The following is a 26170-nucleotide window of genomic DNA, read 5'->3' as shown; positions in this document are numbered from 1 at the left end:
TTGGTGTTTTGCTCGCTGTTCAGACTGTTAAATGGTCTGAAGATTCTCAACTCTCTTTCTCAGAAGCATGGTGGTCACAAGTGTTTTCCCGTTTAGTGGGTTCTCCCCTGGCTGTTATTGCTAGTCCACCTTCTTTTGGTTGAACTACTAGCTGGTATAAGCTTAGAAAGATGTGCAGTGTTTGTCAGGAGTTTCAAATCCCCCCTTTACCCAGCTCAGAACTTTCAGTGTGTCACACCTAACATTGTCACTCAGCCCTCCTTCTTCAACCTGCTTCTGTTTGGATTTTGGGGTTGTTTTTCGCCTGTGACTCCTTTTACCTGTAGAATCCAGTAATGCCAGTACGTCTTCATAAATGTCTTTAAGCGGATCATTTTGATGTCCCCTGTCCTCCTTGCTCCTGGTTTTGGCACCTAGCTCAGACCTAGTGTATTAGTAAAAGTGCAGATTATTATAGATCCGGTTGAATGCCACTGGTAATCTTTGTAATGTTTTGAATAAAAAAAAAAAGAAATAAAAAAAAAAAGAAAGTCAAAAAAAAAAAAAAAAAGGGCAGAGTGGTTTCCCTAGGTTAATCATTTACAGTAGCCATGGAGCGCCACAAAAGTGGGCTGAGGCCAGCTACAATACAAGTATTTAGAATTTGATACAATAGCTTTAGGGCCCACTTGGAACAAAATCGTGAAGGAAGGGCCTTGACTCTTAACCCCTCTACTTGTATTTTTTTCCTTCCATCTGCCCCTTGACCTTATTCTACTGTTTCCTGTTTCTCCTCTGCTTTCTCATTCAGAAATTTCACTGATAGAAATGTGCCCCACTCCCACCCTTTGTCTCCTTTTCAGTATCCAACAAATGCCTCTTCTTACCAGGACTTTGCTAAGGGAAACCTTCCTTTAGGAGATTATGGGAGGTAATCAGTTAGTTAATGAGTTTGCCTAGTCAGTTCAGATGAGAGGAACCAGTTAATATGTTCCCTCCTTGGGGACCTCTTGCCCAAGTACAGTTAATGTTGCCTTTTCTTTGGGGTCTGTTAAGAGTATCATCTCAGGACAGTGGCAGGTGGTGTGGTCAGGCCGATGCTGAGGGCCAGGGCAGTCTTTCAGTGTTCCTCCAAAAACTGTCTACCAAGGCCACATTTAGGGAGCGACTCTTGAGGTACCTGGGAAAACAGGAGATTCTATTAGTTTGCCTTTGTTTATCATACGGGAACGTCAAACATAACATTTATTTTAAAAATATGTTGAAATTGAAAAATAAATAAGAATTAAGTGCCAAATCCCCTGTAAGATTTCTATAACTAGGGTTCTGAGAATTCAACATAGTAGAAATTTGTCTCTAGATAGGCCTTCCTTGTGTCCAGTCTCTTACTGAACAATTACTTTATCAGCTAATTGAAGAATGAAGTCTAAAGTAAAAACAGGGATAGAATACAAATTTTATCCTTAGGATATGTATACTGTGAGCTATTTAAACCTCGTGTTGATAGTGTTTTCTTGATTTTTTCTGAAATGCTAGACATTTTTATGCATTAAAAATATGATTCCTACCCAGTGCAGTGGCGCACGCCTGTAATCCCAGGGGCTCAGGAGGCTGAAGTTCAAAGCCAACCTCAGCAATTTATCAAGGCTCTCAGCAACTTAGTGAAATCCTGCCTCAAAATAAAACTATAAAAAGGGCTGGGGATGTTGCTTAGTGGTTAAGTGCCCTTGGGTTTAATCCCTGGTGCCACAAACAAACAAAAAAATTATAATAAAAGCAGGGATCATAATTTTTTTGAATCCAGTGCTTCTCTTGGATTCCCTCTTTGATAACCTTACCCTGCAGCTCCAAAGACTCTCCAGCATCTCAGCAAAATCCTCATCAGGTATCTTTACTGAACATGGTTCTGGAAACCAAGAAAACAAAACAGATATTAAATACTGTCTTAACAAAAGCTGTTGATCCAGGCACAGTGGTACAAACCTATCATCCCAGCAGCTCAGAGGCAGAGGCAGGAGGATGGAGCGTTTAAAGCCAGCTTCAGCAACTTAGTGAGACCCTCAACAATCTAGTGAGACCTGTCTCAAAATAAAATATGAAAAGGGCCGGGGATGTGGCTCAGTGGGTAAGTACCCCTGAGTTCAATCCCTGGTACCAAAACAATAACAACAACAACAACAAAATAAAAAATAAAAACAAAACCAAAGAGCTGTTGATGGGGTTGAGTACCATACACATCCTCACCAGGTGCCTTGATTTTATAGCTTCCTACTAGGTCATTTTAGATTGATTTCTTCTTTGGGTTCAATATATAAGGTAACTGATTCTTAAATAAAGTATTTATTTTTCTTGTCTGTACAACTAGAAGTTCTCCAAGACCCACAGTGTTTAGTACATAACCCCACCAAATTTGGTGTACCAGAGCATGTATGAGTGTATTCACCAAAGTGTTGTTGAGTGCATTTTTTGATCTGGGACCCAAAGTGAACAAGATGCACAGAGATTCTGCCCTCTCCCTTGCATTCTACCGGGAAAGGGGAAGTGATAATAAACAAGAAGACAGGTATCAGCTAGGGAGCAGCTAGGGAGCAGCTAGGGAGCAGGACTGTAAAAATAATTAAAATAGTTGGTGAAGACTTTCTTTTGGTACCAGAGATTGAAACCAGGGGCACTTAACCAGTGAGTCACATCCCCAGCCCTTTTTAATATTTTATTTAGAGCCATGGTCTCAATGAGCTCTTAGGGCCTGGCTAAGTTGCCCAGGCTTGCTTTGAACTAGAGATCCTTCGGTCTCAGCCCTCCCCAGCCTCCAGGATTACAGGCGTGTGCCACTGTGCCCACCTGGCAGAAGACTTTTCTAAATATGCACCTCTGCAAGATATCTCTGAGGAAGAAACATTCGAGCTGAGAAGTAGAAAATAACAAGGAGACATTTTTTGAAAATGGGGGCAGAGGAAACGTTATAGGTGGAAGGAACAGCAAATTCAAAGACCCTGAGGCAGGATGAAACTTTGCTCCTTCAAAGAATATAATTTCAGCAGGCACAGAGAATTAGTAGAGACCATCATATAGCACTTTGTAAAGCAGACCAAGGATGTTAGGCTCTATTTGTAGTTTGATAGGATACCAGTGGGGATTATTAAGTAGAACAGGAATGTGGTCTCATTTACACTTTTAAAAGATCACTCTATTTGTTTTGGGTAATGGATGTGGGAGGGCAAAACCGGAGGCATAAGGACAAGTTAGGAGGCTCCTTCGTTGTCGCAGGGACCCTGCCTTTTATCTACATGAGGACCCTGCTGAGGGTGAAAGTGGCCGCCATTAACAGAAGGAAGGTATAAACTGGGTGTATGCTGAGCAGAGGGTTTTGTGGGACTTTAACTATTGGTCATCTTGATAGGACAGGAGAGTGGATAGTGCCTTTAATGTCATTTATTTTAATCCCCATAATAAACTATGTGCCCAGTGCATATAGGTGCCCAATGAATGTTGGTGAGTGACTGAGTGAGCCAGTGGGTCTGGAGAGGTTTGGTGTCCTTGCTTTGAGGAGGCAGCGTGCCACTCCAAGCTGTGAAGTTGAATTCTCCCTGTAAGAGCACCACTGTCTACACGGCTTCTTTAGGGCCCCATTGCTGTTTAAGTGCTCTAACACTGTGGCGTCTATTTCTCTATTTTCTTCCTTTATTTCCACTTCTCCCCTAGGTTTATTGTTCTACTTTCAGACATTCCAGAAATGCATTCGCTGTGCTAGTTTTTATCAAAGGCGGGGATCAGAGAGACCAGGGATAGTAGAGTCCTCAGGTCATGTTTTGATCTTTCCTTTGAAGGAATCCCTGCCACATCTGATGTCCAACCTCAGAAGCCGGCCATGTGGGCCATCTGTCAGGGTTCCTTTAGCCACACGGTGAAGGTGAAGGTGCATTTCCTCTCCCACTTCCTGCAGACAGCTCTCTCCTTTGTTCTTTTCTCTCCAACATGTACCTCACTTTTCTACTATGAATTACAAACGTACATTTCCAGTTTGAAAACTCGGTAAGATTTGTGCTGTAAATTGTCTATGTTTCTGGCTTACTTTATCACATTCAAAGTAGACACACCTAACAAGACCAACTAAAATAGAAGACTATTAAGACTATCAAGGAGTGGGGGCTGGGGATGTGGCTCAAGCGGTAGTATGCTCGCCTGGCATGTGTGCAGCCCGGGTTCGATCCTCAGCACCACATACAGACAAAGATTTTTTGTCCGCCGAAAACTAAAAAAAAAGAAAATAAATATTTAAAAATTCTCTCTCTCTCTCTCTCGCTCTCTCTCTCTCTCTCTCAAAAAAAAAAAAAAAAAATCTTTCTAAAAAAAGACAACTAAGGAGTGGATCAGAGTCCTAATGATCCTCCAGTGTGTGATGTGTCTGTGCACTTGTGTGTGTATGTGTATGTGTTCACGTGTCCATGTGTGTACGTTCATGGATGCACATGGGCTTCTGCACATGTGCAGGTGTGCATGCACCTGCCCTCACGGTGACCATGCTTGTCCTCTACAGCCCAAACCTGATATAACCCAGTCAGTGCTGTTTGCTGGAAGATAGTACGTTAGCTCCTGTCCTCATCCTCATCCCTTACATTTTACCCTGTTTTTCTGCATTGCTGAAGAAAATGTAAGCTCGTCTCCCTGGAGAGAGAGGATTTCATCAGCCAGCATCTGTGAGCACCCCACAAAGGTGCCTCACCTGCAGATGAATTTAGGAAACCAGTTTCTGTTTTAAATGCCAGGGAATGACAGCTTTTTCAGATGATGCTGGGAGACTTTGCAGTGTCCATTATCCAGCCTTTGCTTGATTAGAAAAAAGACAATGAATGGAGGTAACATTAGCCTGTGTTTGTCCTTCTGTAACTGTGAGCTCTGTGATGAGCTGCTGCATAACATTAGGAGAGAAGGGGCTGTGAACCTTCTGTTAAAATATAAGCCCTCTCACAGTCACATACAGTGCTATATTCCGCTTTATGTACTCCTCTGGAATGCAGAATCAGAGTAAATGCAAAACATTTCTATTCTGTTATTCTATGTCCTCAGAATTTATACTCCTAGAATTTAATGTATAAGAATTTAGCTTTCACAATTATGCTTCTTTTGGGAATAATACCATCTACCAAAATAGGCTCAGATTCTAGCAGGAAAATCTTGATTTTAGCTATAAGCACCTCCCATTTATAGTTGAAATTCCTAGAATATTATAAAATAAGATGTAAAAAGAAAGATTTGGATTTTCCTTTTTAAAAATGGAAGGAAGTGGCATAGGAAGAGAACGTTCTCGGTCATTGGAGGAATAGACCAATTTCCAAGAATTTCTTTGCTAGCCAGACATTTGACTGTGATGTGTCAGATGTAGCAAATATATGGTGTGATTAGTGACAGCGTATTATGACTTTTTTCCACTGTATAGTTTATATTAAATATTTAATCTTTGATTTAATGGAGTAAGTTTATTTGTCCCTTTGTTAAAATTCACCGGAAACTTAGAACAACAGAAACTGTGGTCATGTTTTCCCCTTGGCCAGGAGTCATCTTTAGGGCCGTGACTTTGTGTGAATAAGATATACTATCACCAGTCTGTGTTCTTTCAGAGGCCACACACTGTGTTCTCTTTATATCAACTCTAGCACATGTGGGCAAAGCTCATTTTTTAAGCACTGTCTTATAACAAATTTATTTTTATAAGAACTTCAATTCTGGGATCTTTTTTTTTCTTCCAATTTTGTAATTTTGTTCAGCAAGAACAGTCACTCTAGAGAAGCACAATTAAGAGAGAGTGTGTTTCCACTCAGAGATTCCTTTCTTAGCTTAAGAAAAAGTTGAGCAAAGTGTAATTCAAAATTCTAAGTGGAAAGCTTTTGATAAGTGTAATTTCAGCTCACAACTGTTGCTGGACCCAAGTTGCCCACTCAGCACTTGAAGCCGCCACTTGCAGGGGAGAGTGGGTGGGAAGGAAATCAGTTTTATTCAAGGTCTGGCATGCTGAAGGGGTGGGGAGGAGGGGATATCACCCCCCAAACAAAGACTATCTTAGAGAACTCAAGTTCACAGCTTGTATTTGCCTCCTAGGCCAGCCCCCTTAGAATTCTTTAGACAAAGACTATTTCTCTACAGGTGAAACATTCCACTTTTTAAAAAAATATATATATTTATTTATTTGTATGTGGTGCTGAGGATCGAACCCAGTGCCTCACATGTTGGAAGCAAGCACTGCACATGCTGAGCTATAACTGCAGCCCCACATTCTACTTTTTAATTAAAGAAAAAGTTTAGCAAGACCTCAGTCCACACTTTGATGGTATCTGAAGACCTTCAGATATTCTGAAAAACAAAGAAATGATTACCAGTTACGGGATCTTGGGATCAGGGTTTATTTAATTCCTTTTCCTGCAATAATTGACTCTGGCAGGTAGCATCTGAGTCATTTAAATGTGGTTTTCTTTAGAATTTACAATGCCTCGTTAAGAAGACAGAGAATAACTTAATGAGGGAAAATTTCCAAAGTAGAACTAATCTAAAAGAAGGTGGCATAAGAACAGTGGTACTGCCATTATGGCTGTTAAACTCCTCAAATTTATGAGTATTTCATAATTTCTGTCAACCCAAAGTTGTCATTAACTTCCTCAAAAATGTGCCCCACCTCTAAGTTGTAAGCATATGAGGATTGCACTGCTTTTTGCTAGAACTGGAGTAGATCCTGAGCAAGACCCCAAGAAGCTGCCTCCTGCCCTGCTCCGATTAAACTTTAAAATGCACCCAACAGCGGGAAAGTTGGTCAGAGCTGTTAATGTCTTGATGCTTAAGCTGTAAATGTCTTGGTGCTAATGATGGCTTTTCTCACAGGGAACAGCTGGGGGTGAGAGTTGACAGAGACCTACTATGAATGTTTTATACTGGAAAATGTTAGGTGAGTTTAAGACACGTTCCACGGACTAGGTTACTGCCAAGAAGGAAACAATAGTCTCATTAATGCTGTAATTAGTCATTGTTCACTATTGTTTTTTTAATCAGATCTCCAGCAGAGCCTTAAATGGCAGAAATAATCTTCTACTTTGTTAAGTAGCAGTAAAACCAGCTTTTTAAACTTTCGCCAAGGATTTTTGGGGGGAGGGGTGGGGGTGCTTTCTATACTACCTTTGTTCTGAGGAATTCAGTGACTTCATTTTAGGCCTTGTTGATTGCTGATTGATTAATGATTTTGTGGTTTTATTATGTTAGGGCCCAGGTCATTTTTTTTTTTTAAACTCCATTTCTTGGCAAGTCAGGAATGGAGAGAAATTCATGGTGCCTGAATGCAGTGAGCTAGTGTTTTACACAAAAGTGCAGATTAAAAACCTAGGAATTCAGGATTAGGTCAGTGCCCCTTGGTTGGAAATGGCTATAATTCTACTCTAAACTCAGGGATGTGGATTCTAATGCCTGCCCCTTACCATTACACCACAGTCAACCTTTAATCCTGGACACCTAAACTCATCAACCGCAGCCACCAGGACAGCTCTGCTTCCATCTAAACCGAGTGACGTGGGTCCACATCCAGCCTCCGGGATCCCCTTTTCTGCCTTTTACGCATCAAGCTACAACTTTCCTGTCACCTCCTCTGTGCAGCCCTCTTGATTGTTTCTGTCCTTGCCTACCCGCCATGCATGTGATATGAGTTTTTCTTTCTCCTCTGAACTCGTATGAGACTTACAGCCTAGATTTCCCCAGGTAGACTTCATTTCAAATAACACGTCAGCTGAAAGGACTTTCTGTCGAACCACATAAGACTGCGTGAGAGATGTATGCAATAGACTTCTCAGTTTCCATTCAGCCTTATATCACACACACACACACTCACACACACACACACACACACATATACATACATATATATATATATATATATATATATATATATATATATATATATACATATATGTATGTCAGAAATAAAAATCAAATTCAGAAATTTTCATTAACATCAACATTTACTTAATGTAGAAGGAGCCCTTATCAGGCACATAAGCATTTTCTTAGGCCTTATCCCTTCTCTGTAGCTATACTCTTTGTTTTTTTCCCCAGCATTTATTTTTCATAATTATGTCTTATACAATGTTGGGGGGGGGCAGTAAACATTTTCTTCATAAAGAAGTCTTAGAATTTTTACATTTCTTACTATTGGAGTTGCATGGTTGTTTGTATGAGTTATCTAGAATTATATTTAAATGGAAAAATTTTAATAACATGGAACTTGTTTTCATAGCTATCTGCCTGTGGATCCAGAGATGCTATCTAATTTGCTTCCTCACACCTCAGAGGCAGAATTTGTGGGCAGATATTTTGATTAGTATGTTTTTTCTCAGACAATGTAGCAAAACAGCAGAACTTTGGCATGACTTCCTGAAAGCATCAGCCAACAAGAAAATTAACCATTTTGCACAATTATCAGGCAAATACCTGAAAATTTGGTGAAGTATCTTATTAAACAAGCATGTGCTGGGAGGGAGGAGGGGAGATGTGGGTCACAGAATATAAAAGTTCAGTTAGGAGAAATAGGTTTAAGAGAACCACAGGGCACCATGGCTATGGCTAATAATAATTATATTCTTGATAATTACTAAGAGAGTAGGTTTTAAGTATTCTCATTGTGAAAAAGATTTTGTGCAGTAATGTATTTGTTAACTAGCCCAATTTAGTCATTTTGCAACATTTCAAAACATGTTGCACACTCTAAATATATATAATTTTTACTTGTTGATTTAAAAATAAATAAAATGTTTTTAAAACCACAAGTATACCTTTATTTTAAAACCACGTCTTTTTCTATAAGAAGACAATAAGAGTAGAAACTTCAACTTACAAATATAAATATAACATCTTTTCCTATATCATATAACTCTAAGAAGAAGAGAGATGGATTGTCTCTTCAGAGAGTGGTGTTTTCTTATAGGGAAAGGAATTGTGATTGGCACTGGTTAGCCTTGAAACAGGTGCCCATGGTAGGCAGGGAAGCTTCTTCCCACACAGGCACGTCTTAGGAAAAGACACATCTTTATGGGTGTGGTCTTCTTCTCTCCCAGTAGCCATAGACTGAAAACAAAAGTTGGAATAAGGGTTACTGATCTTGGTGAAATGGTTGGATCATCTGCAGAGCATGAAAAGATACAAATGATTTTGTCTCACCATCAGGATTCAGATTTACTAGGTTTAGAGGTTGTGGCCAATGCATTGGGGAGTTCTAAAAGCAGCCAAGCTTGAGAACTACCAAGTTCAGAAAACCAATTTTCTGCTCTTGGTGAATAATCTCAGAAAGGCATCGGCTTATGTGCATGTACTTCCTCATCTTTTCAACGGGGGTTATTTCTGCTTTATTGCATCACTAGGTTTTTCAGTCCTTGAAGAGATATACAGGGAAAAGATCCTTTCACTGAACAGCTTTGTAGAAATTTAAGGAATTTATTTACTTATTTTACATTTATTTTTCTTGGTCTCTAGCTGAAGTTCTGGCTAAAAGGATCTCAGAAAATAATTTTCAAAAACTGATTTCCAAAGAAAAAAATGAGCCACGTAATCCACTTGTGAAGAGTAGCAGAAGAGCTTTTCAGGTTAAATATGAAGGCTTTGAGAAAATTCTTGAAGTTTGGTTTGCTAAATTCAAATATTTATGTAACATCTTCAGTGCATGTGTGTTTTGTTTTGTTTTGTTTTTGTAGTGTTGGGGATTGAACCCAGGGCCTTGTGCATGCCAGGCAAGCACTCTACCAACTGAGGTATATCCCCAGCCCCAGTGCAAGTGTTTTGAGTGAATAAAGTTATAAGATTTCAAGAACTACTCCTAGATTTCAAGGAAACAAAACTGAATATGCAAGGAAACAAAATTACATGTAACTGGGCAACATGAAGGGAATTGTAGTCGCTATTTAGCACAATCCATCAGTGCCAAGGTTTGCCGATCACAATCAGCTAGAGGAAATTGCTCTAAACTGTAACCAGATCAAATTAGATAAATTGTCTCCTTTCTTGACCAATGGGTTTTGCTACAAGGGGTTGCTGAAAGGAGTTACAGAGTCTCAACCTTCTGGAACAGGCTGTAGATGCAGGTCTAGATAAACAATAATGGAAAAAAAAAAATTCCATTTGGGCTGCTGTTCTCTCCTGCTTTAGGGGAATATTTAATCTCTAAATTCCAAGACTTTCTTACAGAGATTTTGATTTGTTTCATCTGGAAAGGCCCTGGAGTTTTTATTTTTAAACTTCCCCAGGGTATATTGATGGCCACCTATTTTAGAGACCCTCTGGATTAAGTATCTCTCAAGTTCCACTCCAGTGTTGAGTACCCAGGTAGTCAACCCATCCTGCTGTTTCTCAGTGATTTTCAACTAATCTCATTTGTGAGCACATTTATAAAGTAGATTGGTTATCAGAATCCTGTCAAATAATCACTATTTTAATAACAAAAGAAATAACTGTGCGATCATTAGCTTTATAGCATACATTCTACAAGCCATTTCCTTTAGGTTTCAAGCAAGTATCCATGTTTGGATATGCACAATTCTTACTAGTAAGTTACTGCAGGATAAACAAGTATTGATGAATACCTAGTCAGTGGTGCTAGGTCAAAAAGTTATTTGTAAAAGGAAATGTAGTATTCTTACCTTGTTGGGGTTTTAATAACAGCTTTATCAAGTTAAAATTCATATGTCATAAAATCTGTCCTTTTAACATTAAAATTTGGTGCTTTTAGTGTATTCACTAAGTTGTGCCAGAATCTAAATCTAAAACATTTTAATTAGTCTCCCTGCCACCCAAAGCCCCCATGCTTTAGTTGTCACTCACCTTTCCTCCTCTGGACAGCTCCTGGTAAACACTAACTGACATTCTGTCTGTAGGGATTTGTCCATTCTGGACATTTCATATGAATGGAATCATTAAATATTTAGCCTTTTGCTTCTGGCCTTTTCCCCTTAGCAATGTTTTCAAGATTTTTCCCTGTTACAACATGTGTCAGTACTTCTGTCCTTTCTCTGGCTGAATCACTTCTATTTATGGTCACACCACATTTTGTTTCCACATTTAGTGGATGAGCTTTTCTTTTGCTTCCAATTTGGTGCTTGTATAAGTGATTCTGCAGCGAGCATTCATTCACATACAAGTTTTGGGGAGACATATATTTTCATTTCTCAATTTCTTGTAGACCTAGGAATGGAATTCACATGTGAAGTTTGTGTTTAAGTTTTTGAGGAATGACCAAACTCTTTTTCAGAGTGGATGAGCCCTTCATTCCTGCCAGCCAAGTGAAGGGTTCCATTTGCTGCAACCCCTCCCTCACTTCTTAGTGTTGATGTCTGTGTTACAGGTGCCTAGTGGGTGTGAAGTAGTGAGTCACTGTGGGTTGGATTTCAGTACTTTTCTAACAACTGCTGCTCTTTTAGCATCAGTTTGTGGCCACTTGTATACAGTCTTTGGAGAAATACTTGTTCAAATCCTTAGCCCATTTAATTTTTTTAATTTATTATCATTATTATTATTTAGTGTTGAGTTGTAGGAAATTTTTGTGTGGTTTGGATACAAGTCCTTCATCAGATATATGGTTTGAATTTTTTTTTCCACTTAATCTGGTAGTTGTATTTTCACTTTTTATGGTGTCTTTTGGAGTGCACAAGTTTTTATCTTTTTTTTAGGGTGGGGGGGGTCATTTTTTCTTTTTTAACCTAAGAAACCATTGCCTAATTCAAAGTCATGAACATTTACTCTTATGTATTATTCTAAGAATTTTAGAGCTTTAACTCTTACATTTAGGTCTGTGTTCCATTTTGAGCCCATTTTTTTTTTTTTTTCTATCTGGTGCCACAGCACCTAGGTAAATAGACTTCTTTCCCTTTGCATTGTCTTAGAACCTTTGTCACAATTGACCATAAACGTTAGAACCAAGAGTTTCAAAGTAAATTCTCTTCCAGTGACTTACATGTCTGTCTTTAGGCCTGTGCCATACTGTCTGGACTCTGTAACTTTGTGGTAAGTTTTGAAATTGGGAAATATGAACTCTCTAGCTTTGATGTTGTTTTTTAGTTAAGAATGTTTTGATTATTCCATGTTCCTTGCACTTGCACATGAATTTTAGGATCAACTTCTCATTTCTGGGGAAAAAAAAAAGAAAGAAAGGTAGGTTTTGATGGGGATTGAATTGACTTGTGCTTCTGGGTTGCCTTAAGGCAGAACTTAGAGCTTTAAACAGAACCTAATGTATAAGAAGGCAGTGCCACTGTTATATATCATTATTCTATTATTACGTGAGTTGTCTCAAATATCCCTTTCCTATTGATTGACATTTTTTTGCTATTTTTCCTGCAATGGCCTATGTGTGTGTGTGTGTGTGTGTGTGTGTGTGTGTGTGTGTGTGTCAGTTTTCATAGTCATGATTTATTTCCTTTGATTAAAAAAATTATTGATTTATGTGAAAATTATGTTAGATGGTGCATCTTATAAGAATAGCCTAGTGATTGCCTGAATTGCCTGTCTGAAGAAAAAAAAAAAATCCTGCAGCATCATGTTTTAGAGAAGCATCTATAAAGCTTCTAAGTACTATTTCTGGATTTCATGATATCTCTAATTGAAGAATAGCATTTGAAGATACTGTTATTACAAACCATACAAAAATTATTCTTCATTTGACTTAATACAGTGTAAATTAAATAAGAATCATGTTCATGATTCTTGACATGAGACATGTTAATATCCACAGGGCAACTTTTTGAGGATTTATTTATTTATTTGTTTTGGTGTTGTGTATTTTTTTTAATTTTTAATTCTGATTTGTTATATATGACAGCAGAATGCAGTACAATTCACATTACACATATAGAACACAATTTTTCATATCTCTGATTTTATACAAAGTATATTCACACCACTTGTGTCTTCATACATGTTCTTGGGATAGTGATGTCCATCTTATTCCACCATCATTTCTAACCCTCTGCCCCCTTCCTTTCCCTCCCACCCCTCTGCCCCATCTAGAGTTTGTCCATTCCTTCCATGTTCCTCCTCTCTATCCCACTACAAATCAGCATCCTTATAGCAGAGAAAACAGTAGGCATTTGGGTTTTTGGAATTGGCTAACTTCACTTAGCATTAACTTTTTTGAGGATTTAGAGAAAATTGCAACATCTTAGAGTGAAGTTAATGTTAAATGCCCATAACTATTTAGCAGTAGAGAAATATATATAGCCCACAATATTGTAACCATGTGGCTATCTTTCAAGACTGCAATTTGTGAGTCTGATGTAAACGATGCAGGACATTCTGTTTGAAATAGGTGCTCTTTCCAAGGTGCTATCTTAGCTATAATTAAATCTACTGTCCAATTGTTTCACATTAGAAAATAGAGACACATATCTGAAGCTAGCATATCAACAGTCTGAAAAATTTATATCAGTGAAGATTTTATCCAAAAAAGTAAAAAAGGATAATTCTGAGTGACACAGAATCAGATGATTATTCATCAAATTAGACCATACGATTGGAGGAGCTGACCAGGCTATCTGTGAAGCCTGTAGATCTTAATCTTGTGTTATAGCTGAAATCAGCCAAATCAGGGTCAAGAAAAAAAAATGGACATGAAACGGGGGAAGAAAAGCAAGGTCATAATGGGAACCGTGAGGACACCGTGGATCCAGGACACCCTGGATCCAGGAGGACAAGTGGGGCTCTTCATCTCTCAGCCCTGCAGTACTCAGCAGTGCAGATGATTTGCTAAATAAACCATTGTTTCCTCCCATGTTACTGCGGGCACTGGGCCCATTTCATGACCTGGGGCATGCTGTGGGGTTGCACACATGCAGATTCCCAAGAAGTCAGTGAAGTTCTCAGCAATCTTGCTGAATTAAGAGGTATTTTCAGGCTATCAGCATCTTATGATACCCCTCAACTACTTTTACCCTTAAACGCAGGCCTGCAGAGAGGTTTCTCTGAATCTGAAACAGAAAGTTTGTACAGTATGTTTTTTTTTTTTTTTCCTCCTGACCATTTATTTGATCACGGGAAGCTAAAAGCCTGAATTGATTTAACCCTGACATTTGGGTCTCACCAGCTCACCAGTGTGTTAAGCACACATCCCTAGAGGTTCGCTTTTTATCATGGGTGAACCTGAGCTGCAGGACTCCTGTCAGGCCTTTGCGCTCATATCCTTCTCAGAAAGGTCCCACCCAGAACACGTGTCCAGATGATACTGCAACTGGGGACAAAGTAGCCTTGTGCCTGACTGACTCCTGCCAAGTTATAAAAATCCAGTAGGGAAATATATGAAAAGCATTGATCGGAATGGATTGATGTTAGTGAGCAGAGTGAATTCAGAAGGTACAGAATAGGACTAAAAGGACTTTCTATGGATAAAATGAATGATGGCAAGAAATAGAGGATTGGCAGACTGGTTTGTGGTAGAGATTACAGTATAGTATAGATTTTGAGGTCAAGATCAGTGTTTTCATTTGTTCCCTAAAGTCTTCCAGAATTACATATATCATTAAATATACCATCTTGGATATCAAAACAGAGGAAATTTTAAAATTCATACGAGAGTAATTTGTACAATTACATTAGAATTTCCAGATGAAGTGATTGATATTACACCAAATTACAACTTTGCAAAATTAAATAAAAACAAGATTAAATGGATCAATTACTAAGGAAGAAATAGACATGGTGATATTTTAGAAACACTTTCAGAGAAAAATAACTAGGACTAGATGTTGCCACACAGAAATTCTTTCAAATCTTTAAAAAAAAAATCAGATAATTTCAGTATCTAAATATTCCAGAGCACAGAAAAAGGAGCAGTTTATATTTTATGAACTGAACACAATGCAAAGTTCAAAATCAATTACTTTTCCCAAAAGACCCATGGATTTTTCTAATGAATACTAATGAAACAACTAGAAAAAATTTAAGAAACAGACCAAACAGTGTATTAAAAATTGAGGCATCGTGAACAAGTGAAATTTATGTCATAAATGTAAAAATTGTTCTATAAATGCAATCTACTCAAAATTTATCAAAATTTAATATAGTGCTGTCAAAATATATCAAATGAAATAAAGAGAAAAATAAAAGGATCATCTCAATAGAGGAAAAAAGGGCAATTGAAAAATCCAATAATTACTCATATTAATTCAGTCAGTTAAATGGAAAAATACTGCAGAATTTCCAGCTGAGAGCCATAATAATGAAGCCCACTGTGTCTGCTTCTCTTTAATTTTATAATAGCGGTACTACCCAGTGAAAGTAGAACTAGAGGAAAATATGAAAGCATAAAAATTTGAAAGAAAAACTAAAACTCTATTAAGAAAGGGTGTGATTATACACTAGAAAGTTCAAAATAGTGAATTGAAAAATCATTATCATAAAAGAAATTTTAGCAGAGAATTGGATAATAAAACCATTTCACAAAAGCTGATAATAAATAACAAACAAGATAATAAATCGAGCTCAAATTTAAGAAAACAAATAAAAGTGATGTTTAGGCATAAACAATAAAGATATCCAAAACCTGAAGGAAAAAAAAACATGAAGTAATTAAGGCCATAGTAGAATATTTGACCACAAGGATAAATATGTCATGTCTTTGGATGGGAAAATTAAAATCATAAAGATGTCAGGGAAAGGACAATAAGGAGAGGATAACCCTCTCAGTAAAAAGTACTGCATGACAAGACAGTCTAGGAGTCAGGAGAGAAAAATCTAGAAATAGACACAATTATGCATAAAAGTTTACAGGACAGGGATGGCTCCTCAAATCAATGATGAAGAATGGATTTTTAAATAAGTCATATTGCAACAGCTAGAAGAGAAATTTGCATCAATTCTTTATATTTTCCATTATAATAAATCCTAGGTGAAGTAGAGATTTAATGTAAAATTGAAACTATGTAGGGACTATAGGAACACCTACATCCTGAGCTTGGAAACCTTCCTAATTGACAGAATTTTATTCTGAGCACCCAAAACAGTCTTAGCAGCTATAACAGAAGTGTTTTGTGTGGCATAAACACCACAATAAAGAGAAATGGGGAAAAGTATTTGCATCTGAAATGATTAAATTTTCATTTCCTAACATACAAACAATTTCTATGTATAGAACAGATAAAACCATTTTTTAAAATAGGCAAGAGATATGAGGCCTTCATTCACAAAGATAAAATAAAATAAAATAACCCTTTAACCTATGAAAAAATGCTTGACCTTGATTGTTGTAGGTGAAATTACAAGTAAACTGTATTAATATATGATTTCTGACCTATCAAATTCTCAAAAAGCCAAATGTTTGATAGTTGTCGCTCATGATTTAGTCAATGCCAAGAGCACCAAAGTGGAGAGATCTCATTTTAAAGTTTATATTGAATTATTCTAAAAAATGTTATGATGTCTGGTATTTTCTTTGGGAAAAAAATAAAAGTCTGATGGTTAAAGGTAGATGAAATAAGACTGGCCATGCACTGGTAACTTAGAAACTGGGTGGTGGTAGGGGGTCTATTATGCTCTTATAATTCCTCAAATTTAGTATGTGTTTGAAATTTTCCATAATAAAAAGTCAAGTAAAGAAATGTGCATAATTTCAAAAGATATTGTCAAACTAACTCAGATGAAATTTTTACTTTAGAGAAAAAATAATTTGGAGAAAAAAGTTACTCATTGGCTTAGAAACAGATTTAATGAGTGGGAATCATGACAATATGCTAGTGTGGATACATCAATCTAAATCCAGCCTGTGCTGAAGTTTCTACCCTTTACTTCTAGAATAAGTAAGCTGAACTTCAGAGCTCAATAAATTCTAGGTTAATCTCTATTTTATATTAAAGCCTTTGGTCACAGATGAAATAAAATAGATCATCTTATTTTTCAAAAAATTGATCTGATTGCTCCAGTGGACCACTGACCACTGACAGATTAAGTAAATGTTCAGGTAGGTTGACATTGATTTATATTTGCTATTTAGTCTGAACCTTCCTTATAAACTCTCATCTATTAATAATTCTGAATGGCCTTTCAGAAGAATTGAAATAAAAATGAATGGTAATGGACCTAACAGAAAAAAAGGATGTTATAAAATATAGTAGAGAATTAATTTGTAATTTGATTTTAATTGATTTACCCCCCCCCCCCCCCCAAGTAGCCTGCCTTCAGTTCCTTTGATGCATAGGTTACAAATCCAGAATAATTCAGCCATCTGTAATTTAGATCTAAGCTTCTGGTATATTGTGGCAATGAGAAGATACAAGGTCAGTTAGTGGGTCAGGCTGTCATTCAGTCAGTGGGGCCTTGCTTTGAGAGTCCCAGAAGACAAAATGCACCTGCTGGAGCCCAATGCAGCCAATCAAATAAAAATTAATGAGGAAATACAAACATCTTTCCATCTTATGCTCAATAGCTTTATTTTATTGACATGATCTACACGGAATGCACTAATACTTTATGTAGTTACTATTTTAAGCTTTCCAAAGTGCCTTAAGAATATTGAGTTGGCTTCTATTAATTTAATAAGTTAAAGTCACATGGTCATAAGCTTGTCATGGCATTCTCGAGATAGTTCTTCAGTGTACTAGCAACGAACACTGTTAATCCCATCATCCTTAGTCATTGATACATCCAGGTGGCATTTGTTAAGCTCCCTTGTAGAGAATAAGGAATGTACCCTGAGATCCAGGGAAATAAGGGGTGCCGGGGAGTGTGTGTCTGATGGACAAACGGATGGATCCCTGTTCTCTGAGCCCTGTCCTCTTCAGCTGACGATTTTACATTTTCTCAGTCTGCACACTCTCATCTTCAAAGACTACAGTACCTCTGTGCTTTATCTTTTTCTAGGGTTATTAGAAACTATTCCTGTGAAGACATAAATATTCTATTTTGAGAAGATCTTCATACTCTTGCACTACTTAAAAAGGAAAAGTCAGATCAAGAAGTCAGATCTGGAAAATGCCATAGTGATCATTTCACCTAAACACTCACACATAAACAAGAATTCAAATCCTGAATTTGGATGGACACCATTTGCACCAACTTACTCATGAGATTCATGTCATTAATCACAACATGGGTCTGGCTTGGAAGAGTTTAAATGTATTTTAATACTCTACAAATATGTGTTGAGCTCCCACATGCCAGCTACTGTGCTGGGCACTGTGAATCTAGCAATGGACAGAGGAGACTAAGTCCCTCCACTAATAGAACTTATGGTGAACAAGAATAACGGGGGCTTGGGGGTGGCGTGCAAACACAGAGAACCCACAGGCAGCCTCATTTGAGATATTCTGGCTGTGAAAATTATGTTCCTGGCCATACAAGAAAAATTCCCTTCTCCCATAGAATGAAAATATTTCTATCTGTACCTATCAAACACATTTTTTGTTATTTCAAATTAAAATGAACAAGAGTCATGGATTTTCCTCAGAAATTGTAGTCACTTCCACAAGCCATGTATCACCTCAGCAGGTGGCTTCTCATCTGAAAACTTGAGGGGCTTGACCAGGTGATTACTTGGGCTTTTTTTATGCTTTTTAGACTCCATTCAGCAGAGCCTCATGGGTGACATCTATTTCAGTTATTTTCCTTGCTTCTCCAAACCCTCACCTGTCCTCTGTGGGGGTGGCACTTTAGTTTCTGTATCTCCTGGCTCTTCAGACTCTGTGATATGGCTGTGACACTGTGATAGGGGCCAAGAGTCATACCAATCCCCAGAACACTGCAATCTTCTAGCTTTTTCTTCCCTTTTAGATCCAGAGAACCGAGAATTACAAGACCATCCATCATTGTGCCAGGATATACAAGACTGTTAAACGTGTCCATTTCCCACCCTTTGAGGATCATTTCTTAGCCTGGTTGTCAGAAAAAGAAACCTTGCCAAGGCTTTTATTTTTCTTTCTGGTGCTATATTTGCTGTGCCAAGGATAAAATATCAAGGTCATAAGATACTAGGACTCAGAAAATCACATAGTAATAAAAAGAGAGGCTGAACCAAATAAAAGAAAATATGGGAAAGAAAGAGGGAGAGAAATAAGGGTAGTTAAAAGTTGTTAAAAAAAAACCCTTAAAGATAAACTATCTTATACTTTAGCTCAACTTGTCAAATAGGGTATTGGAAATACTAAATAAAGGGTTTCAACAGTGACAAGCTTTGATTAATTTGGGGTGGTATTTATGTTAAATGCCACAAAGTGTCGGCCACTCTTTATTTATACAAAAGGGACAGTGTGGGCCATAGTGAAAATGACCTGTGTTGGCTTGCATCACTCGCTCTGGATTAGAATTTGACTGGGCTGCAGCCCCAGTATTGTCCCAGGCAGGTTTACATATAAATAACAGAGGATCTACTAGCTGCCAATTAGGAGTACATGGTAGATCATGCAGCTGATAAGTGGTTAATAGTCTCATTCTACAAGGGGGAAGCAATCTCCCATGCAATGGCCCCGTGTCTCTCTCCTCCTCCCTTAACTCCTCCCTATGCTGGAAGGGTCAATGCAAGTTTGCCTTCCTGTTAAGTCTTGTCCTTGTCGGGGAAACTACAGTTCACAAGGGCCACTGCCGCTTTTGAATTAAAAGCACAATGGACTCATTTATCAGTCATGTTCCATCTTGAAAGCTTATGTTGTTTACTTGTAGCCTTAGAGTGTATTCATATCTTGTCTGAAGCCACTTCAGGCATTACATTTTTTTTTTTAATTTTTATCTTTGGGTGCAATTCTATGTACTGAAGGTGTTTCACTAGATTTGTTCAAGATTTAGTTTTTCTTGAGACTGTCTCATACACACACACACACACACACACACACACAAAGCATAATTAACTTGAAGAAAAATTTAAAGGATGCTGAAGTACCCTTTGACTCTGTTCTTTTCGTTCCTCATGGAACCACAGCGTCCTCCAGCCTTATCTTCCATTGAAGCAGCCAGAAAATAAAAATTTTAAATAGTCGTTTGCCGTAGTCCGGCTGGGCTGCCTAAGTCCGGCTGGGCAAAATAACCGAGAGGTGACAAGCAACTTGAAGGTTGAAGCAGGAACTACTTTATTGCGAGTGAACTCAGCAGGAACTGAGAACTCAAAGGAGCGGGCACCCAAGATAGCAGGAGCCGCTTCTCTGCGGGACAGCAGAGGTACATATACCCACCTAATTACACACAGCTTAACTTAATTGACATCATCTAGATGCAGCAGTCAGTCGTTAAGGAATCCTCATCATCTTAAAGGCTCGCTGGCGTTACTTCACAAACCACTCCTCCTAGCATACTGCCAGGCTCCATCTTAACTTGGTTGTGGCCCTCATCAGTCGTTGACTGCTAACTTACATGACAGAGTAAACGCATGGACATCACGGACCTCATTTTCTTATATGTAGAAAAGTATTCGAATGATCTAGCTTTTTAGACACGTCCATGTGACAGGTTGTTATTTAAATTCAGTTTCAATCTCTTCAGAACTTTGGAAGAATGAAATCTTTTCCCGATCTTCACAGGTAGGTAAATAGTTTTCTTTTTTTCACATGATAATGAGAGCAACTTTTTCCATTCTAGAAAGATCTTTGTAGGCCTTCCTCTACATAGGATATGACACACTGGATTCTGGAACCCACCAATCAGAAAGTTGTACTAAATATCAAACCATTCTTCTAAACTCAAAGTGGAAACTTCACCAAGTATCCAGCACTCTATGCTGTCCTTCTAGCGTGTCCTTGTGTTCTGGCATTAGTTTGTGGCTCATCCTTCCTCATAATCAGGAGAGATTAGAGCCCTGGAAAAAATGGCAAGTGACGTCGTTCCTTCAGACAGCAGAAGTATTAGCAGAACTACCATTTCTATACTTTCTGACAGCTCTTCCTCTTTCTCAAGGTCTGGAAAATATAAAAGTATGTAGCCAAATGCAGGAGAAGTTGGAAAGCAGAAGCTTTGGTGTTTCAAAAAAGAAAGATTTCTCACCCCTGCTCTTAAAATGATTTCAAATTGATGTTTTAAAGGTTATTATACCCATTGTTAAATTTTTAGAATTAAAAAGGAATATTTCGTACGCACATAATAGTGAACTCCTCCTGTGTGATTAGATGCAAAATATACCCCTAGGCTGTTCTCTCCCATTATCTGCAAGTAATTGTCTCTCTCTCTCTCATCCCTGTGTCATCTTGCACTGCCATTTCTGTTCCTGAGACTCTCTTTTCTTCCTAGCACCATCTTCCAACTGCCAAAGGGCACTGATTTTGAAACAAATGTTTTTGGCTTTCTAATTTAATTTCTGCCATTGCTGTGGCCATGGTTATTTCACTTTTTTTTTTTAATTAAGTGCCATGATGAAAAAGGTTTATACTGAGTGAGATGACAGATATGCCCTCACCTTTGAAGCTGCTTTGATCAAGTTAGTTCTGAATTGGGCAGAACAGAGGCATTTGATTTTTTTTTTTTAACCTTGAAATTACATTTATGTTGTATTTAGGAGGCAAAGGAAAATCAACTTTAATCATAAAATGCTTGTTTTTCCTCTTTTACTCAGGCCTACCAACGCCATCACTATGACCGATGGGGACTATGACTATCTGATTAAACTCCTGGCCCTTGGAGATTCAGGGGTTGGGAAGACGACATTTCTTTATAGATACACAGATAATAAATTCAACCCTAAATTCATCACTACAGTGGGAATAGATTTCCGGGAAAAACGTGTGGTAAGTTTTTAATCGTACTGTTCACCTTGTTGCTTCTCATCCTGTATCAAGTAAGAATGAAGAAGCTATGTGTGTGGCACTGAGAAGTGTCTTTTATCACAGGGAACTCATAACCTGACTCTAGAGTATTATTTACTTCTTTTTTTTTGGCTATAAATAACATTTTGCTAGAAAAATATTGAATGGCATAATCTCTTGTCTCCAAAGGTATACAAGGCAAATAAATAACTTTTGGATTTGGGTAGTGTGTTTCCTATGAATTCTTTTTCTAAAAATAGTTTTTATTTTTTAGTTGTAGTTGGACACAATATCTTTAATTAATTCGTTTCTTTTGATGTGGTGTTGAGGATTGAATCCAGGGCCTCACCCCTGCTAGGCAAGCGCTCTACCGCTGAGCCACAACCCCAGCCCTCCTATGAATTTTTAAGAAATTTTTCCAAATTTGAGTTATTCAGGATCTCAAAAAAAAAAAAAAAAAAAAAAGTTTAACTCCTTGATCTGAGTTAAATTCGTCAAAAAGACCAAGTGTAAGTCTTGCTTGTAACAAAGAGGTTAAAAGCATGATTGGCAAATAGCTGGAACCTGCGCTCTGTAAGTTCTTGCAGCATTTTTATTTATGTGGAGCCTCAGCCATCAATCACTGGCTTATTATGAACAGAATGTGAGACCGATTTCATGCTCTTTTCCAAGATAAGGGAGTTTAAGTGAGAATCACAACCACCCTTCTCCTATGCTAGACACTAATGACAGGAATAAGGATATTGTGACATGTGAGACATGCAGCATAGGCCCATAAGCTTAGCCAGATTTCTTGCCACCCAAGTTTTCCTGACTGCCAAGATGGCTGTGGCTCCCAGTTGATGTCACAGATCCACTCATTCCTTGAGAATTCAGAAAGAAAACAAAGGAAATGGGTGCTGGAAGGCCGCTTCCTGAGACTTTGAGTCAGGACCCGTACTTTACCCCAAAGTCCACGCCTTGCAGTGTGGTTTTGGCAAACTTGCTTGCTTCAGGTTAGCTTGAGTTCTCCCCTCCCCAATGTCCCCCCTCATCTGCATATACATCCTTGCAAAATTTTCCCTTGAAGACATTTTTCACTAAGCCAATAAACTTACTTAAAAAGCCCCTTTGAAGAAATGGCTAGTTAAAAGAAGGCCTGAAATGTCCTGTGTTAACTTACTGAGAAATTCTGTGTATATTTCACAGCTCAGTTATTTGGAAAGTGCATTTCCACTCTTGATGAAATTCAGGTATTTGTAAAACACTTTACTATTTAAAAAAATACTTTCCCCTTTGTAATTTCATTTTAGTTTGCAGTAACTCTGCTAAGCAGGAAGGGATTATAGGACTCAGTTTGCAGATAAAAATATTAGACTTGGGTTAAATGAGGGGTTGATTTTTGAACCTAGAACTTGTGTCCTAAATTTGATGTTTGTTGCCTCTATAAGGAAATGACAGAAAGTATCTAATTTAAGTTTGCAATATGGTTAAATGGCATTGGAAATCATACTTGAACTTGACATTTAAAAGTTATATGTATATAACTTTTAAATTTTATATATATATATGATATTTGTGGGAAAAAATGGAGCAAATATTTATTCTGTACTATGAACTTTGATTATAGTATTCAAGAGAAAACACACTGATGGAACCCAGAGAATTAGAATGTTGACAAGAATCCAAAGCAATATTAACTGAGGGGAATTTTATCTTTTAGGTTTATAACACACAAGGACCAAATGGATCTTCGGGGAAAGCATTCAAGGTGCATCTGCAGCTTTGGGACACTGCAGGACAAGAGAGGTAATAGGAAATCACTTTGTTTCTAGTGACATATAGCACAGACAAAAATTATTTTAAATGAATGCTGGATATGAACTTGAAAAACAAATCATATGCTACTATTCTCCTGGTATAAAAATTGACATTTGTTTTGGCCAGGGGTGGGAGTAACCAGGGATTGAACTCAGGGCGATTCAACCACTGAGCCACATCCCCAGCCCTATTTTGTATTTGAGACAGGGTCTCTCTGTGTTGCTCAGTGCCTTGCTGTTGCTGAGGCTGGCTTTGAACTTATGATCCTCCAGCCTCAGCCTCCAGAGTCTCTGGGATTACAGGCGTGTACCACCGCACCCGGCTTGAAAATTGACATTTTATTGAGAAATAAAAATAAATGATTTCTAGTTAACTGATCATACTAGCATTGTGGAGCTCCTACAGATACAGAGATCAGATTCAAGTAAATTTGGCTCTGCTTCTACTAGGAAAAAGCTTCTCCAGGGTTACTTGCATGAAGATGTGAAAATGCTGTTATAAGGGCTACTTGAGGTAGGAGTTGACAGACCATTCTCCTCTCTTCCTATTCTTCTGTGAAGCCTCAGTCCCCTGCCAAGTGACTGACTTGACTCTCTCAGATCTTGGTTATACCTTTGCCCTCCATCTAGAATCTTGAACTCCCTTCCCACCTTTCTCAATGTTCCCCTGTCACCAGGCCTGGCTCAAATTCCACCTCCTGGTAAAACCTCTCTGAGCACCCCAGCTGAAACAAAAGGCCACTTTTTTCTGAACCCCTGAGGCCCCTGTCTTACCCCCTTACATTACTAAATTAAGTAAATACCACTTTGTAAAAAGGCAAAACTTCTATTTCTACCTCGAACTGCTCTATATTGATTCTCTTGTGGTTTTCTCATCCCATCAAAATTTCAAGCTTTCTAAGGGCAGAGACTTTACCTGGGGCTTCAGCATCAGCCCCAGTACAGTGTCCAGGATCATGGATACTCAGTACCCAGGAGTGTTGATTGCTTCGAGCTGGAGGTATCATTCCGTTATTTAATAAAAATGCATTTCTTTGGTTTCTTTTGGATCTAATATTTTGAAGAGTCAGAGTTCATAAAGCTTTTCAACAATGGATCAAAAAAAATGTAAATCGGCAATAGTTTGACAGCAGAGATGTTGAGAAGGTACATACCTCCAAATCCTGCATCGTGTGTCTTAGAATGCTCATGCTTGTAAACACTTCCATTTTTGAAATGCATCCAAAGTGTTCTCACTTTCAGTGGGTGTAAACGTCGGGAGAGGTGCTGGGCCCTCTCCGTTAGCTTTTTTGACTGTGAATTCCATTTACACACACCCTTCAACACTACTGCTTCCTCGGAAGCCGCTCCTCCTGCGAGTCTCTGTTCGTGTGTCAGTTTTGTTGTCACCAAGATGGATGCTGTATAGACCAATTTAATTCATTTTTGAAGAAGTAATAGGAGAAAATGTGGTTCCCATATGTCCTCGCACATGAGATGTCAGCTTAGCGTGATGGCAGGCTTCTCTCATCTGTCCCCCTGAGACAGCTGCGCTGAGAGGGAGATGGGGAATACTAGGGGCAGTCTTAGAAACACTTGGGTTACTCATCCCCTGAGAATGCAGCGTTCTGTGTATGTGGGGCGTAGCTAGGCAACGAGATCAGCCATGCCTCGGCCCTATGCCTCAGGACCTCTGGCAGGATGATCCGTGTACGGTAATGATTATTGATGGAAGTTACCTCGTGGGAAAGAGGAAGAACACATGATCCTTCCGTGAACCTAAAGGATATGGGACATAGCCTTAGTGCCAGGTGAGAGAGACAGAACTACAGGTGACTGACTCTGGCCTCTGTTTCGTTATATGGTCCTATCTCTCTTCACCTTGCTGATCCCTGGGCAGAATGAGGCAGCGGGGGGGGGGGGGGGGTGTTGGGGGACAAGAAACTGGAAAGTGCATTTCTGTTTTCCCCGGGGGTGGAATGAAGGTTAACAGGAATACTGGGCAGAACAGACCTCAGAGTATCAGAACCGCCCAGAACCAGAGCGTCCTGCCTACACTACTGTGAAGGAACATGGGACCAGCCCAGTCTGGTCTCTACAATAGGTGTGTTTTAGAAGGACTTCTGTGTACTGTAGGCAGCCTGAGAGGGTGACAGTCTTGTCCTCAAGTGAGAAACATGCACACTCAGAGAACAAAGAACAGTTTTCGTAGCCACATCACTATTATGGTTGGGTAGGAAATGATTCTGTGGGTACAGGTAGTCTTCAAAGAGAGAGGACCATTCAACAAAAGCACTGTAATCTCCGTGAGCTCCCAACGAACAATAGAAACAAAGTCACAGAGGGGGGAAAAAATGAGTAAATATTCTTATATTTTATGCTACATCTTCAAATCACGATCATGCTCTATGGAAGAAATAACTACTTTGGGGAAACAAATAGTGGCTAAGTCATCTCTTTCCCCCTTCTTTGGTATTAAAAGTAGCATTCTCTATGGAAGCCATTTTAAATATTTAATAATTTTCTATCTTTATTCTCATTTTCTTTCTATTTTTCTGTTACTATCTTTAATCTCATAAATATTTAAAAACTAATCCCTCAATGGATAGTGAATCAGAAACACAGCTGCTTTCCCCAGCGTAGGGTGGGAACTGAACAAATAAATGATTGCAGTTCCGCCCTAGAATAGTG

At 38.5% G+C, this 26170-nt stretch overlaps 1 protein-coding gene across 1 annotated transcript in view; it reads left to right on the top strand.

The window, feature by feature from the left end:
- Rab27b (RAB27B, member RAS oncogene family) overlaps positions 1 to 26170 on the top strand; it is a 132060-nt gene that overhangs the window by 98170 nt on the left and 7720 nt on the right. The window contains exons 2-3 of the mRNA XM_076837129.2: positions 21512 to 21683; positions 23404 to 23489. Coding sequence (XP_076693244.1) covers positions 21512 to 21683; positions 23404 to 23489 — 258 coding nt within the window. The remainder of the gene's footprint in view (positions 1 to 21511; positions 21684 to 23403; positions 23490 to 26170) is intronic.

This window comes from Callospermophilus lateralis, chromosome 17 (genome assembly GCF_048772815.1).
Source record: "Callospermophilus lateralis isolate mCalLat2 chromosome 17, mCalLat2.hap1, whole genome shotgun sequence".
NCBI lineage: Eukaryota > Metazoa > Chordata > Mammalia > Rodentia > Sciuridae > Callospermophilus > Callospermophilus lateralis.
Note: the sequence above shows the minus strand (reverse complement) of the source record. Positions and strands in the feature narration are given on the sequence as shown.